This window comes from Platalea leucorodia, assembly GCF_965183815.1.
Source record: "Platalea leucorodia genome assembly, chromosome: 14".
Classification (NCBI taxonomy): domain Eukaryota; kingdom Metazoa; phylum Chordata; class Aves; order Pelecaniformes; family Threskiornithidae; genus Platalea; species Platalea leucorodia.
In genome coordinates, this window is record NC_138836.1 from 9,035,783 (window position 1) to 9,052,066 (window position 16,284).

Genomic DNA, 16,284 nt, shown 5'->3' on the forward strand with positions numbered 1-16,284 from the left:
TTTTCTACACCTGTTTCTTCTGAGCAGGGAGAACACTTGGACCAGAAATTAATCTTCTCTCTTGGACAATACATGCCAGCCTTTCAAAGAGGACAGACAGAGCAGTGACTCCAGTGGGATGACAGAACTGTAGTGACAGCAAGAAGATGATGAAAGGTGTGTAAACACCATTCTGCCAGTGATGCTGATCTCTTTGGTCGCCAGAAATGTTGTTTTAGGCAAATGAGTCCTAATCCAGTGACCATCACCTCCTCTCCTGGAGGGGAACCAGGTCTCTGTCTCTTGATACCACTCTACTACATTGGACTTTGCTAGACTCCTCTGTTAAATTGTTCCTCCTTCTTGGTAAATTCTTTAATCCAAGGACAGCAATTGCCACTGTTCTCCAGTTTCTCAAAGGAACTAAGTTCCATAGCCCAAAAAATCAGAACTTTTGCCCTTCCTGTAGGAAGTTTTATCCTTCCTTTAAAGGCAAGGAGTTTTATAGCAATCAGCCATGAAACTTGTCAGGAGAAAAACTACATTTTATACTCTGGACTTGAAACACAGAACATTTCAGATTAAAAATAGCTCCCTTTTTCACTGTCTGCCAGATCTGGGAGGGAGGTGAAAATCCACAGGGACTTGATTTGATACGTGAAAAAGCAGAATTCTATAGCAGTGAGTATGCACACACACTTATTTTAGGTCAAATAATAGCTCTAAATAATACTTAGCTTAGCAAAGAAAAAGAAAGCTTGAGATAGACCCATGCTAGCTGGTACTCTGGTACTGAATACGACAACAATACAAGTGCATCCCTCAGAAAGAGAAGGGGGAAAACTTTAAAAAAAACATTTTTTTTTTTTAAATCTCATCCCATCAGTTTTCTTGCCTTTAAGATGGTTTCTCTTTCAGATTCCGAATACCTGCTCCTGTATCAGCAAACACAAGCATCTTACCAAGATATGAGACGCTCTGTCTGCGTGACCCAGGTGTGGGCACAGACCTGGCCAGCACACAACCGTCCCCCCACAGCAGGTAGCTCCAGATCAGGCTCCCACATTCCACAGCTGTGTAGTGGGGCAGCAAAGGGACCTGGTACAATATTCAACCTTCCTCCCCTCCCTCCTCAACAGGGGAAGAGGACAGGCCATGCACTAGCTGCAGCTTTCTGAGGAACTGCAGCTCAAGCCTGTGCAACTCAAACATAGCAAACAACTGCACAGCTTACTCCAGAGCACCCTATGTTCTGCAAAAGGGCCAGCTCTGCTCTTTGGGGTGATGAGTTATTGATCAGAAAAGAACAGCAAAGCTGCATCATACGTCCCAGTGAAGAAAGGCTCTACATAAAGCTCTGCCACCAGATCAATTGATAGACCCTAGCAAAGGAGAAGAGGAATCAGCAGGCACAGCTTTGACACTAACATACAGGCAGTTAGACATACAGTATTAAGGGCTGCTGAGTAATGCAGGAGCAATGGGACAGGAGGAGAGTTACTTTAGCAATCTGGTTAAGAGGGAAGAACAGCCAATCATTCCCTCCCTTGAAATCGGTGTAGGATGACAGCGGCTGGATCATCTATACAATGTTGATAAGTGTCTCATCATTGGCAAGGAACACAATACCGAGGCACTCAGAAACATCCCTTCTCCGATGTCACCATCACAACTGGCACACACAGACCATCCTCATCACAGGAGGCAGGTCCTGAGCAGGGCTGACTGCTTGCCTGCTAACATCAGAAAAACACCTTGGTGCTCCCGCTGGGAAAGAGCTCATTCAGCTATACCTCATGGGAAACAGTGAGCAGAGAATGACCTCAGAAAGAGTACAGCACTCACACTGCAGAGAGCATCTTTCCTTGAATGAACTGCTTTGGCTTGGGTTGGGTGTGCATAATTCAGGCTGGTTTAGACTACAAGAAACCATCCAATGCAGCTTTGTGTCAAACTTCCACCCACACATCAGCTACATAATTAATAAGGATGAAAGAGAACATTATCCCAAGCTGGTATTCAGATCCTCAGTGATCAGTAGAGCTTGTTATATTCTGTTTGGCCTTAGAAGTCAGCAAAAGGAACATACTTCACGCATCGTACTGCATGCTTGGTTATTAAATGCGGGCTTATAAGCACAAAGTCACTATTGCTTGCAAGTGTGCAGTAATTTTTTGCATGAACTAGTTTGTTTTGCAGTAGGCCCAAAAGTTAATTAGTTTTCACAGTTTTATTACTCCACATGGTCAAATAACAGCCTGGAGCTTCCAGTCAGCTGGAACTGCATAAGGTCCAGAAAATTCTCACTGCGCTTTTCAGGACTGTTTACTAGGGCCATAAATCATCAGCTAGCAAATGACTTTCTGCCCCAGCTCTTCTTGGACACCAGTACCAACCCTAAAAGATCCCATAAATCAATGTAGCAATGGCAGCTCTCAGCTCAGGGGCAACAGAGGGAATAAGGCTGGAAGATGCTGTTTCAGACACATAGGACAATTCTTTGGGAGACATTTTGGCTATCACCACCCTGAGAGATGTCACCCAATGCACCTGTCTTGTTGAAGGGGACTGTGCAGCATTTACACTCCAGCCAGCTTCAGTTCTCACATACAACTACGAAGCTATGCTGCTGCTCTCTCCACCACAAAAGCTGTTTCATGTCACTCCTGACAGGTAGATAAACTGGGCATTGCACTCCTTCATAAAAAGACATTTGGCCTCTCCAAATGCAGTAGAAGACCGTGACTGCAGGCAGGAGGCTCCCATCAGGTGAAGAGCACACAAGCAAGCCAGCGCACTACAGCCTCTGGGATACAGACTGACTGAAAAGCACTGCAAGAGCAAAAACTTCTGTTGGGGATGCCCAACACTGGAGAATCCTCTAAAAAAAGCCAACATACACTCTAGTTTATAGAGCTCTAGAGGAGACAACACCAGAATGTTTAACATGCTGAAGGCACAAGAGCAATCCTGCACACACACACATAGGCGCAAGACATCCCAAAACAGTTCCCAGGGCTGGCAAGTCCAAGTGTGATAAAGCAAAGATGCAGCTCCATAAAGATTCTTCAGATCCTGTATTTAGGTTGGAAGGAAGTTATTCCTCCAGCCATGGTCTCCAGGCAGAGCTCAGAGACCGAAGACAGCAGCAGCAGGACCATCTCCCATGCTCTTCACAGCAGTCTCCCCCAAAGGGGCTGCCTAAACGCACCAATCAATGCAAAATAAACATTTCTCCAAAACCCAAATACTACTGTCAGAGAACACATGAAGGAAAAATGTTTGTGCCTGCCCTGCTGACGGGGAGGAGAACAACCCAGAGACATAAATCCAGTGATAACAAGACTGCAGGCAAAAGCAACTCCTCTATTAGCAACCAAGAGGGAGTAGCTGAGGGAAGAGGCAACAGTTCAAATAGAAGAAGGAACCACAATAAACACTTTCATTTTCCTCCCCAGTGCAAACAACAAGGCTAAAAAGCAACATCCTTCCATGGAGACCACTGCCTGCAGTGAGGAAAGATACTCAAGGCTCACTTCCCATTATTTCTCACCGTGAGGGTAAAAACATGTGAGAGCGGAGTGGCGGGAAGCCAGCGGAGGGAAACAAACATCGGGCTCTGTTTCAGAGCCAAGGGGCAAAACTAAAAACCTACTTTGCTCTCCAAATCCCTTAGGGCATACACCATTCTGGTACCAGCCCCAGCAAAACATACAGTTGATGTTAGACCTACAATGGGTCCAGGACAACTGTCACACTTGTTTTCAAGTGCTTTGCTATACCAAGTCACAACGCACAGGATCAAGTCCTCCAGTAGTTTTTGTGAAACTTTCCATTTTTTACCTTCTATTATATTGATCCTTTCTCTGCCAAGAGGTAAGCATGACTACATCTCACTGGCTCCAGGCTGTCATCAACAAGCACTTCCACTACAATCATACATCACAAGTATGCTACACGAAGCAGGGTCTCCATCATCACTGGTACCTAATAGTGAAGGATCACAGAGGCAGAGAGATGCTTCCTCAGGGAACACTGCCCCGAAGAAGCGCATGAGACCAGAGGTTTGATGGTAGTCACAAACAGCTTTGCCTCCAACAGCCTCATTTATTTTTTCCTCAGGAAACTCCAGAGTATATGCTTCTTACAGAGTATGTCAAGTATCAAAGAACATGAAGAACAGTTCCTAGGGGTAAGATTGATCTTGCTTGTTTAACATCAGTTTCATACATCATTACTCTTCTCACCAGCAACACAGGGTCACCGCAGACAGCTGTTCCTAAGCAACAGGAACATATACTAAAAATACATACATTCTCTGTGTCTTATTAGTGCCAGAGTTTTAGTTTTAGAGTTGAAGGAATTCAAGGTCCAAGTGAGACTTCTGTGCATTCTCTTCATGATTCCCTGGCACAGAGAACAACTCCACGCTACAGCCACCAATAATTAGTCACTGCTAATTCAGGTCACTTCCAGAGAATCTACAATTCTGTACTGGTTTCTGCTTTCTAAAGAAGGAGGAGAAGTTCCTACTGGGAAGTTTTGGGTTGGTCCCAGAGCAGCTGATGAGCGCAACAGCAGCCCTTGCACAAGACACCCAACATAACACAGGGACAGTCCGAGGCAGAAATCAATCTCCAGGCTCCTCTACTCCAACACAGCATCCAAAAAAACCCACCTTACAGGCTTACAACGAGTTGGATGTCAGATCTCATGGAGTTCTTTGGATGATCTTCGCCCCATACAACAGAAAGTAAAAGCCAACTTTTCCAGCTGAAATTACTGTCAGAGAAGTACAACTAGCCAGCTGGAATCCATCCAGGGCAGAAAAAATCATGACTGGTCTCAAAAACAAGTATCACGACAGGTGTGATCACAAACATTCAGGACTTTCACTACACATCTCACCAAGACATATCGTCTCGGTCACCACCCCATTGTCACCACTAGTAGCTGAATCAGGGGGGATACAACCAGTCAGGAGATTAGGAGAGGAGAGGGAAAGAAGTGACTGTCCCAAGTGCTACAGCTTGAACAGGCAAACATCGCAAGGTTTGAATGACATACAAATTCGGAGCATTGAGAGATCAGCTTTCTTCAGCAACCTGTATGTACAATGGTGCAGGAAAACAGCCCATCACCTGCACCCCATCAACTTTATCTCATGGTGTGTTGGTACCAAGCTGATTTCAGACCAACACATTGTACAATACCTAGTGAGGAGGCAGGAAGAGATCACAGCTTCCTTGGCTGCTGTGAAACTCAAACACGCCCACTGCTGCGTTTAATTTTTGCACTGACTGCAAATACCGGAAGGCAATGGGAACATCATACTTCCTACAGCAGAGGAGAAACACTTGCTTTCCAGGTATGGTAGAGACTAACTTTAAAAGCCCTGTAAATGTTATAGGCATAAGTGATGATGGTGTAGAAAAGCACCTCCAAACTGTTTCCACTTGCTAAGCTGCTGGTTCGTTCCTCTGGAGACAGGATGGTCTCTTCCCTTCTCTGTCATAACAGAGCACGCAGCCAGAGAGCACAATGCACCAGCTGATTTGCAGAACAGAATCAATCCATTCTGTGTTTATGGCTCCCCCCCTCCTTTCTTTTTAAACATGCAGGCTTAAATGTTCTTATTGCTTCGGTGATTTTCTATGTGCAAGACGGGATTTGAGAATAATGCATTAGCAAGGACCTATGTGCCTAAAAACCATCCCGCACATTCAGCTGAAATGGCAGAGCGTACACTACCAAAGTCTCTCACTGCAGCTGGGATCAGGAGGCAGCAGAGAGATACAACAGTCTAAATGCAGCTTGCCATCCCTCTTGGACACTGTGCTCTAACGTGCAGGTTTCCAGGCAGCTCAGATGTGGAAGGTACACAAATGTGTAACGAGTAGGAAGCCTCTTGAGGCTGTTACAAATCTAGAGACATCAAGCTGCCAGTAACTCACGAGCTGTGTAAGACTGACTCAGCCTCCATGTGCTTTTCGGTGTGTTTGTTTTGACTCCTTGAAACATTTCAGGAGATGCCTAGTTCTACAAGCACAAGCTTAATAGTGCTGTGTTTGCTATACTGCTGATGTCTGGTTCACATTGATGGCTTGTACTCCCAACTTTTTGCACTAGGCAAAACCACCAGTCTGTGTACAGGCTGGTGGGATGGGAGAGAGGAGTATCCAAAGAGACAGGGAAAGGGGAAATGCAGTGGCTGATCACAAACCCTTCATGCTGCAGGGAAGAAGGTGTAAGTACAGACAATCCCAGAGACCCGCATCCGGCTTAGAGGCTGGCTGGTGTTCAGTGTACAGAGGTATTAGAAGATTAAGGCAGAACTTGGGGAATTTTTGCTGTTCATCCTGCAAGAGGCAGGAAGATCATTAATGACCTCCAGGTAGCTTTTTCATGCTGAGCCATCACTCCAGGGTATTTGGCTAAAAGCCAAATCTAGGTATAAGCCTAGAAGTGCTGGGAGATTGCCATCCACTGTAACAACACTGGGGACAGACACAGGCTAATCCAGGCAGGGTAAAAGACAAGGCATTACCTTGCAGAGGGAATAGTCTCTCAGACATCTATTTGCTGCTCAATGCCTCAGTTTCCCTCCTTGACTGAAGGAAGGATAAATTCCCCTCCCCTCTTTCCTGGGGGCTGCTGTATTCAAAAGAGCCTCTGGCAGAAGGCAGCGAGGGGTTGATAATCCAGACAGCATCAGCAAACCAATCTCCTTCAGCAAAAACAGATCCTCTCTTGCCAGCCCATTCTTCCCTTCAAGTTTGTCCACAGGGCAATGAATTTGAAGGGACTCTCTTTTTTTCCCCAACCCCATAACCCAAAGTGGAGGAGTCAAAGGGTTAATGCTGCATGACAAAGGTCAGCCCAGTTTGGGGAGGGAGGAGAAAGGGAAGCATTGTGGCCACAGACAGCAGCTCCCTGTGACCAAAATGCCACTTGAGAAATGTAAAGTGATGGTGCTGCTCAGAAAAAAAGGCCTGAGAGCCCTGCCTAAATCCCAGGGCTTTATGGCTCACAAAAGCCCAGCCCCTTGAGTCATTAATCGTGTGCTCCATGGCTGGGCGCCTCAAAGAGCAGCAGATGACACATGCCCAGCTGCTACTGCCGCCCCTCCTCAAGGTAGCGGGGCAGAGGCAGGTGCACTCCCAGTGCCCTCTGCTCAAGACTAATCTATTCTCCCTCCTTGTCCTCTGCCTTTCATCTCCTCCAGCAGCCCACGCTGACAACTGTAAATGAGATTAGACTTCAAGGCGCGGGGCAGATGCAGAACCCCCCTGTGCATTGCCAAGAGATCCTTGTAGCTTTTAAAGTATCTTTCCCCTTTACAATGCACAGCTTGGTGGAGGGGGAGAAGGGGGCAAATTTCTTGTCACACTCACAGAAGCATCTAATATAGCAGACAAGGCAGGCCCTGGTTTTAGGGCCTGGATGCTAATCTGTTATCACCATGGACAGTGTTCCCACCAGCACCTCTGATTCTCCAGTTCACATTAGGAGATGAGGTAACAAGTCTATGACTATTTCCTAATTCCAGTTCCTGTAACGTTCTCTTTGCAGCACTACTCCATTTAAATGCAGACGTATGCCCCCACGAACACTAATCTAAAAAGGCAGCGATAGTCCAAAATTCAGGCAAGGACTTGAGTGTCGCATACAACCCTGTGCTCAGCGCCCCTGCTGCTCTCACTGCCATCATTTCCTATTCCTCATCTTGCAATTTCTGCTCCTCCTGCTCCCAGTGACCCACACAAACCAGTGGTAAGACAATCAATTTGTCAGAGAAAGTGGTAAAACCTCCAGGCACAAACCACTGCCTAGAGCTCAGGGAGACCTGCCTGGCAGGCCCTCCCGCCGCAGCCAGCAGGGGAAAGCCAGCAACAATAGTCAGGGAAACGTTCCAAAGTGAAGTGTGATGTTTAGCTCAACAGTGCCCCAGTAAACAAACTGGAATTTCTTTTACAGTGTGGGAAATAGCTGGTCCTGCCTGTGTTAAAGGCTATCCAGAGAAAAGGGACACAGTTAACATAAAAGATCATTGAGTTCAAAATAATTCCCTTTCTCAGTTACCACCAACCATGGTCATAGATGGCCTCATTTTATGGATTGCTTTGCAGTTTCAATCATGCAGGAACCAGCCCTGGATTTAAGAAGGCTGCCGAGTCAGCATATTTTCAAGCATATTTTAATGTTTTATGAGACCATGGCAGAGCAGGTTCAGCTGCACCCACTGCTGGTAGTGTCAGCAACTGAACTCTTCCCGGCAAGTGTACGTCTGGTCCAGGATATCTCTACAGCCTTGTTTCTGAGCTCAAGTTTTCCATTAGCTGCCCACACAGAATGGGTAACTTGGCATCTCTCTGCATTCCCCATAAACTCTGTTCATCTGTTGCCATCACACCCACGTACAAGTCTCAGGAAGGAATCCAGAGTTTCTAAAGCAGCTGCAACAAAAACACAGCCTGGATTGACAAGCAAAAGGATCAAGGTGCTGAGCCAGTGAGGAGGGTCTTTTTGGAGAGTTTTGTGTGTGCCTATTTAAAACAAGTTTGTTGTCATGACTACAAACCAGAGTACGGGTGAGAAGAAGTGAGAACTCTGAGATGAGGGCTGATAATGTTAATTCACCCTTGAAATCTCAGCAGCCATGGGGATGCAGAAACAGAGAAGGTGATACAAGCTCTTGGCATCTAACAAGGCTAAAAGCCACCTTCAGAAGGCACGTCTGTCCTAAGAATGAACATCATCCTCCCAGATAGCCCCTTTCACCCAGCACAGCCAAGGGCTAGATAATACCGATTAGCTGCAGTCATCTCTAAAGCAGGGGCACTGGGGACATGGAGGCAAAGAAGGGCACCCAAGGCCCTAGAAAGGGCACAGCAAAGCAGGAACAGCCCCTCAGGAGACTCATCTGCAGACTCACCTCTAACCACCAGACAACTTGGCTTCAACAAGGACAGCGAGATGTTCTGCATGCAAGGCAATTAACAAGGGATCTTATTAGCACAGAGAAGTGTGAAACTGTCAGGGCCTGCTCCTGGGATTGTCGCATTTTTAACTTTACCAGAAGATTAACCAAAAAAAAAAATTAACCAAAAAAAATTGGCCAGTGAAGAACAAACGAAGAAAACCCCAAGGGATTGCAGAGGGATGGTGAGAGGCAATGCCTTGCTCTGCTCAGAGATTGGATTCCACACAGAGACAGCGTGGAGTGCTCAGCAACGGTGCAGGCTCTGCAGAAGGCAGCAGATGCAGAGCTAATGCGTGTGTGGGGGTGGAGGGTGTTTATGAGCACAATAAATAAGTGTATGAATCCCTATAAAAGTTCCCATATAAAAGTGAGTTAGAGCTGCCCGAGGGCCATGGCCTCATAATAAAAAACGCATCTCATAAGCACAGTATGAAGCAGCAGCTGTACTGTAACTGCCTGGCTGCAGCACTGAAAAGCCGCGTGTCTGCCTGCTCCCAAACTCTTGGGTGAAGTGCTGACCCCACTAAATGCAGGAGGAATTTCAGTTCAGTGTAGTCAGGATTTTGCACTGTGAGGGGCTTCTTTGAACCTCAAAGCCTAGGAAGCAGTTCTGGATCTGCCTTTTTGCCAAATTTAAGTCCTTTTACTTCTTAAAAAGAAGCAATCTGCAAGTGGCTGGAGATATTGGCTTCAGTCACTGACAGTTCCCAGTGTGACAGATTAGAGCTGAATCAAAACAAACAAAAAATTCATCCAGGAAGCGTTGTCAGCCACTCCCCTCCCCCAAATTCAATAAGCAAAAAGCACTGCTTTATGGCTGAGCAGCAATTTTCATCAAGAAGTTTTGAATTTTTAATTTAAGATTAAATGGGGGAGGGGTCATAGAAAACCCCAAACCCTTTAATTTTGTACATCTAAATAGAGACCTGCTTTTTTGTCAGTAAACCTAAATAGAAGTATTTTTAAAAGTACCTCCCCACAGAAAAAAAAAATAGCATTAATAATAATTTCTTCCCTCACTCAAAGGCAAGGGGGGGAAGTACTGACCCCTTCCTTGCAGTGTTTGCTGTCATACTCCATCACCCCAGAAACAAGAGAGTTGCAGACTCCCAGCCTGTGAATTCCCAACTGCTCTAACGCTTTCTCCAGAGCCTTCTCTTGGTCTCCTGGGAGGTGGTGAACACAGAGGCCCACGTGTCTCAGCTGAGAGGGTAGTTATCAAACTTCAGTCCCAGCCCATGAGTCATAAATGCACAGGCCACGTGAATCTTTGGCCACCCATTTCCACTCTAAGCACACATAAGGCCGGGTCATATCTCCCAGGGAGAGCTGCAACTGTTCCGAGTTTCAACACACAGGCTTTCTCTAGTTATTAAGACTGTCCTCATGTTTCATGTGGATGCCAATCAGGGCTAAACAAAACACTCCCCTCTCCTACCAGCACAGAGCTGCTGGGAATAGCAACCTTGTTCCATGACAAACAGCATCTTGCAATTCACTGCAGGGCTAATTGCATTGGATTGCTGATATAACACTCAAGGAAGACGTCAGCTCCTTGGCTTTGCCCACAGGCAACAAGGACGTTATTGATTTATTCAGGACTTACGACTAGTTGTCGCAGGTTGCATTCTCTTTGACAATAAAGCCTTACAGACAAGGCTTAAATTTCAGCTGCAGCCCTAATTGAAACATAGCTAATTATTGAAGGTCTGCCTTTACAGCCCATTCCCTTGTCACTGGGATAATGTTCTGTAAATCCAACAGTCAAACTCTCCCCTCCCTTAAAAAGAAAAAAAGAAGGGGAAAAAAACCTATCTACTATTCAAGCAAGTCCAGTGGGAAATTACAGATTCCTCTCTTTCAGCCTGAGGGAGCTACCAGCCAAGAGCCCCATCCCACAAGGACTCAATGACTTCAAAGGATGCTTGTAGAATCAGACTCCAAATTAAGGCCAACGTTTGAGACGGGGGAGAATTCAAAGTGGCTGAAACAAACATTCAGCCCAGACCACAAGCACTTTATCTTGTATCCACTTTTTGAGTGGCAGCATACCCTACAAGCCCCAGCAAATTCAAATATACCACATAATTTAGGTGTGATCAACAATTATAGTAATCTAATTCCCAACTGCCAACTTGCTTGACTGTACAACAGCAGCCATACTGCAGTCCAGACACGTGGATTAGCAGTCGGTCACGGCTAACCAGGTATAAACGAGCATTCATCAGGAGAGGCAGTCCAGTTATTGGCTGAATGATAACAGGACCCCCAGGGTACCAAGGACATCCTTTTGCGGAGACTGCACCACAGCTTTTGGCTTTGCAGTTCAGCCAGACGCAGAAGCAAGGTTATCGCCTCATAAAGCAGGGACAAAATCCCATCCGAACTTTAGTATTGCCGGGACAATGCCAGCATCAGAGTAAGCTCCCTTACAGAAGGTGACATTTACACGCACACACAACAGCACAAAAGTTTATGACATCAAAAGAGTGCTGCAGTTTAGAAGCAAGTCAACCCTAGAAAAATCCTTCAGTTTATAGCTGCTTCACATTTCAACCTGGCAGATGGAAGGAGTACCACAAAGCAAACATGTCAGTTAAAGCAGCTAAAAGCATAATTTACAAACTAGAATCCACAATCCAAATTCTCAGCAGCTATAACTCAGAGCTCTACAGAGCTGTGCTGATTTCAGCCAGCTACAGATCCCACCCAAGGCATTTACCAGATATGACCACAGCCTTTGGTACAGAAGCAGATACTTTGCTAATTCTGTGCAAGGTTAAAGCAGCAGGTCCTCCCCTAGAGGATGTAACCCCACAGGAGTCAGTTCAGCAGCTGGGAAGCCATTTCAAAGACTGCAGTGCTGGTTTTACAGGTCCTAGTTTGCCTGCCTCAAAGAGTAGAAGATATTTTAATCCACAGAGATAGCGCAACTGGCAGCAACAGAGCACCTGCTGCAGCACCTCAGCTCAGACCCTGTGCTAGGAGGGATGGCCAGGCTGGGCCCGCTTCTGTCCCTGGCTACTCTGAAGAGGAACTGAGAGAAAGGCCCAAAGTAGCAGTGATAATTAATCACTTGCACACCAGCATCCTGGGAACTGGGAGCATGGAGCACGTTACCCCTAGGCTGTATTTCAAATGCAGGGAAAATCTAGTACAGAGGAAATTAAGTGGAGGTTAGACTCTTTGCTCACAAGACAGAGACAATATATCAGTAGTTCACATACCTGATCAAATAGGGCTTTCCAGTGCTGAGAGGCAATGCATAAAGGAGGAAAAAGAAGAAAAAGAAGGTTTAAGAGCAACGACATTAACATGCAGTAAACTGTAGAAGTATATTCTAACAGAGAAATAACCAAATGATTTAGTGCCATTTCCAACATCCTTCTTCATCCCAGAATCACCTACCCTTCCGGGGGAGGAGGCAGGGGGAATCTACCAACCACAGTGAAGGCAGTTTTCACTTACAAATCCAAATTAGGATGAACTCAGAACATTCATGTGTTAATTCTGTTTTCTCCCACTTCGTCTACTTGCAGGCAAGCAAGGAATAAAAGGCTTTTTTACTCACAGGGATCAAGAAAGCTTGGTGTATATTGAGGGGAGGGAGGACTTAGCAACGCTTTTTCAGATCACTTTCCGAAGTCCTGTGGCCCAACACTGACCCACAGACTGCCTCGCCAGGTTGTCAGAGCCTTGTCTGCTGCCTGCTCCTAACTCTGCAAGGGACTTGCTGCAAGGTCTTTGATAACCGATCAGTTCTTTGAGCCTCACATGTCCACATCTGAAAAAGAGGCAATTCCTCTTGCGCAAGATGGAAGGGAGGAAGGCTGGAGAAAGCCCATTACGAGGATCTACCCCACAACTTTGGTTCTAGCAGATCTGCCTTAAAAGCTCTGTATAGGAGGAAGCTCCACTTCAACACAGACGACCACACGAACACTCCACAAGTCCTTGTCACTTGGGAAAGAAAACACAAGCTGGCGACTGGCTCCAATTTATGCCTTGTAGAAAGACCAATGTCAAGTCACGTCCCTGCCCCAAGCTTGCCGCCTCAGTGTCCCACGGAACAGCGGAAATTCCTAATGAATTGTTTAAGTCTGTCTCTCATCTCTCCTGGATTTGGGGGCCAGCTGAGAAGAGAGCAACTTCCATGGGGCAGCACAGTGGGGTAACCACTGGCTTGGGGTCCCCAGAAAAATCCTTGCACATTTCCAGCTCTCCTGCCTGAAGTGCTGTTCAGCACAACACTTTGTTTCTGCCTCATTCACCTTCCCACAAAAGCAAAATGAGAAAAATAACAAACATCAGACTCATACAAGCAAATCTCCTCACTGTGCTATATGCAAAGCAGGGCTCTGGTGAGAGTCTTATCTAGTCCTGGAAGAACATTTCCTTTCACCTGGTAGTCAGATCTAAAGCAGAATTGACTGGAGAGACAGAGGGATATCAGGCCACTGAATTCCATCTGATCAGTTAAGTTGTTGGCTCCCCTCCTCCCCATGCCTCTATCCATTTATAAACTCCCATTTATCATCATAATTCAGCATAGCACTTTAAACAGAACATTTTGGGACTGCCTGGATCCTGGCTTTGTGGAACGCTGCTTCAAGAGCTGTAATGACATCACAGCTGAGCTGTTATACACTGTCAAGGCTGTGAGAGCCAAACCTCCACTACGTAATATTTTTGTGGTTAATGACACATGAAGAACTGACCTTGCGTCAGTTCTTGCTGGCCCAGCCAGAGAGCTTGCATCAAGCTTTCAAATGTAATAACACCAACAGAAAATCAACCCCCAGTTAGGTCTCAGGGGGCATGCTCCTAGTGTGGAGCAGTTTGAATTTTCAGAGACGCTGCTCTGTAGCCTGCTTGTTTCAGCAGGAAATCTTGGCCGTGGAGGAGGAGGGCACTTACACCAGTTCCTGCTCTTCCAACTTGCAGATGATACACGATACCTCAGGCTTCTGTCACATCATCTATTGCCAGGTCTCAGCAGCTTCCCATAACCAATGCAACTGCGGGCTCTAGCTCCATTTTGTTGATTGCGGAAAACAAGGTACCAGAGTCAAATAACAATGCAGATCCCAGCGTAAGTAACGGCGAGACACTGCGAGCTGGATCAGACCCAAGCTGTCCTACCTCAAGGTCAAGCAGCAAGTCAGTAGCAAAACTATGATGAAAATCTAGATTTCACCAAGGAAAGCTCAGGGTCTCTCTCCTGTCTCAGGAGCCCAGTCCTGGCAGGCACTCAGCACTTCAGCATCTCCTGGGCTCCTGTAAGGATTGAATTGCTAATGGCTGCGTTTGTGTAGAGGCTGGAGTAACTCCAAGGGGCCCATGTGCATCACAACAGGAAATCTTTCTTGTAGACCATCCAGATGAGCACAAAATTCGTCAGGGAAGAAAAGGTTACAGTCTGAGGTAAGCAAGCACAGGCATTTGGAAACCTGGCCTGTGAAAGCCCCTGGAAAGCCACGCTTTGTGAGCGAAAGCTACACATGCCCCTGGGTCAGGCATGCTACTCTTAGGACTGCCTGGCAGTGTTGTAGCAGAGGTCAAACTGCATCATCGCACTCCCTCCTGACTGTGCACTGCTCAGGAACACAACCTGGGGAATGCAGCTCTACCAGGCAACTGCACTTCCTCCGCTACCCTCTGGGAGGAAAATCCAACAGCAACCAAATTCTAGGTGATTCAGAAGGAAGGGCTGGGGGATGAGGAGCAGGCACTGTCCCTAAGCAGCCCCAGGCAGGCTCCTGCAGCAGTGTCATAAAAGTAGAGGGGAAAGGGGATGTGCCATTGCTGGAGGCTTAGTTCACAAGCGTCCCTTTCACACCACTGCAAGACCCGAGACAGAGCCCACTTCAGAAGGACATTCAGCATCATTGCTTCATCCCTCCATAGGCAGGAACACAGCCTGCACTTAACCTCTGCAGACCAAGCACTTTGCACAGTCCTCATCCCAGCAGAGTTTGCTGGGAAGGAGAGCTGCGAGCAGCGCTGGGATGCACCAGGAATGCAGGATCTGCTCGCGTTCACTCCCTCCCAGACAGGTGCACAGCGAGCTCCTGCCTCCGGGACCGGCAGATGCAGAACTACTGCCTCAGCTCTGCAGGCTTGGCTGCTCAGCCTGACAGGAGCAGATTCAAAGCACGCAGGACCACTTGGTGTCCTTCTAGGCTGGATGAGCAGAGGCAGAGACCCGGTGCCAAGTTATCCCACCCTCAGGTGCAATCAGAGCTCAGAGGGTGGAGAGAAGCTATCAGCCCTGCCGAGCCGAGGAAAAAACTTCCTCGGCTGTTTGTTGGTCGGGGGCTGGAAGAGGGAACAGGCTCCCGAGAGTGGGAGCGTTTCACAGCTGTCACCCTCCGAGTGGCTGGGACTCTGGAAAAGCTCTCTGTCCCCAGGAAGCCCCTCAAGCCAAGGCGTCGGCCCCTCTCCAGCCTCTAGAGACGCCTCTGTGCGCAGCTCCCTGCCCCTGCCCGCCCAGCCGCAGCTCGCCGTGAGCCAGCATCTCCCCGCCGGCGCGGCTCCGGGCACGGACACCGAGCGGACCGGCAGCCTGTCCGGGCCGCTGCCGCCGGGGCTTCCCGGGCTGGGGCAGGGAGGAGAAGGGACCTGCGGCCCCGGGGACGGAGACGGCCCGGCGGCTGCCGGAGCCCGCAGACACCCGGCGGCGAGGGGCGCGCAGAGCGGCGGGAGGGCGGCGGGGACGGCGGCTTTCCCTCGCCCCGGAGGGTCACCAGCCCCATTCCTCCCCCCATCCCAGACTTCATCTATAAATAGCTTGAGCCGATTAACCCGGCCTGGGGAAAGGGGGGAAGACATCGAGCAAAGGAAACTTACATCCTCTGCGGCCATAGGTAGGACATCCTCCGAGTCCAGCACCTCGATTTCTTCCGCCTCTGAGCTGGCAGCCACAGCAGGGGAAGAGCTGGCGTGAGGCTCCGGCAGCTTGTCTCCCATGCTTGGAAACGGCCCCCCTCCAGCTCCCGCCCCCCCCCTTCTCCCCAGATCCTTAAAGAAATTAAACCTAGCTGCTGCTTGGCAAACTTTCAAGCGCAGCCGAGCCTGCCTTCCTGACTCCCGCAGCCGGGAGGGGAGGAAATCCTCCATCCAGGGAACATCCAATTAGCGCGGGCAGCGCTGGCGGGCGGCATCCCGGCGGCCGGCTCCGGACGGGGCAGGTGACCCCTCCCCGCGCCGGCTCGGGCGGCTCGGCGCCTGCCGCCGCCCCCGGCCCCCGCCCGGCCATGCCGGCCCTCACGGCGCGGGGGAGCTGCGCGGCCTCGGGGGCTCCCGGAGGCAGAGCCCGGAGC

At 48.3% G+C, this 16,284-nt stretch overlaps 1 protein-coding gene across 1 annotated transcript in view; it reads right to left on the reverse strand.

The window, feature by feature from the left end:
* Positions 1-15,931, reverse strand: part of RHBDL3 (rhomboid like 3) — a gene marked incomplete at both ends in the record, with an annotated part of 65,714 nt that extends 49,783 nt beyond the window's left edge. The window contains 2 exon segments of the mRNA XM_082327066.1: positions 12,190-12,213; positions 15,812-15,931. Of these exon segments, the coding sequence (XP_082183192.1) occupies positions 12,190-12,213; positions 15,812-15,931 (144 nt within the window).
* Positions 15,932-16,284: the final 353 nt, after the last annotated feature.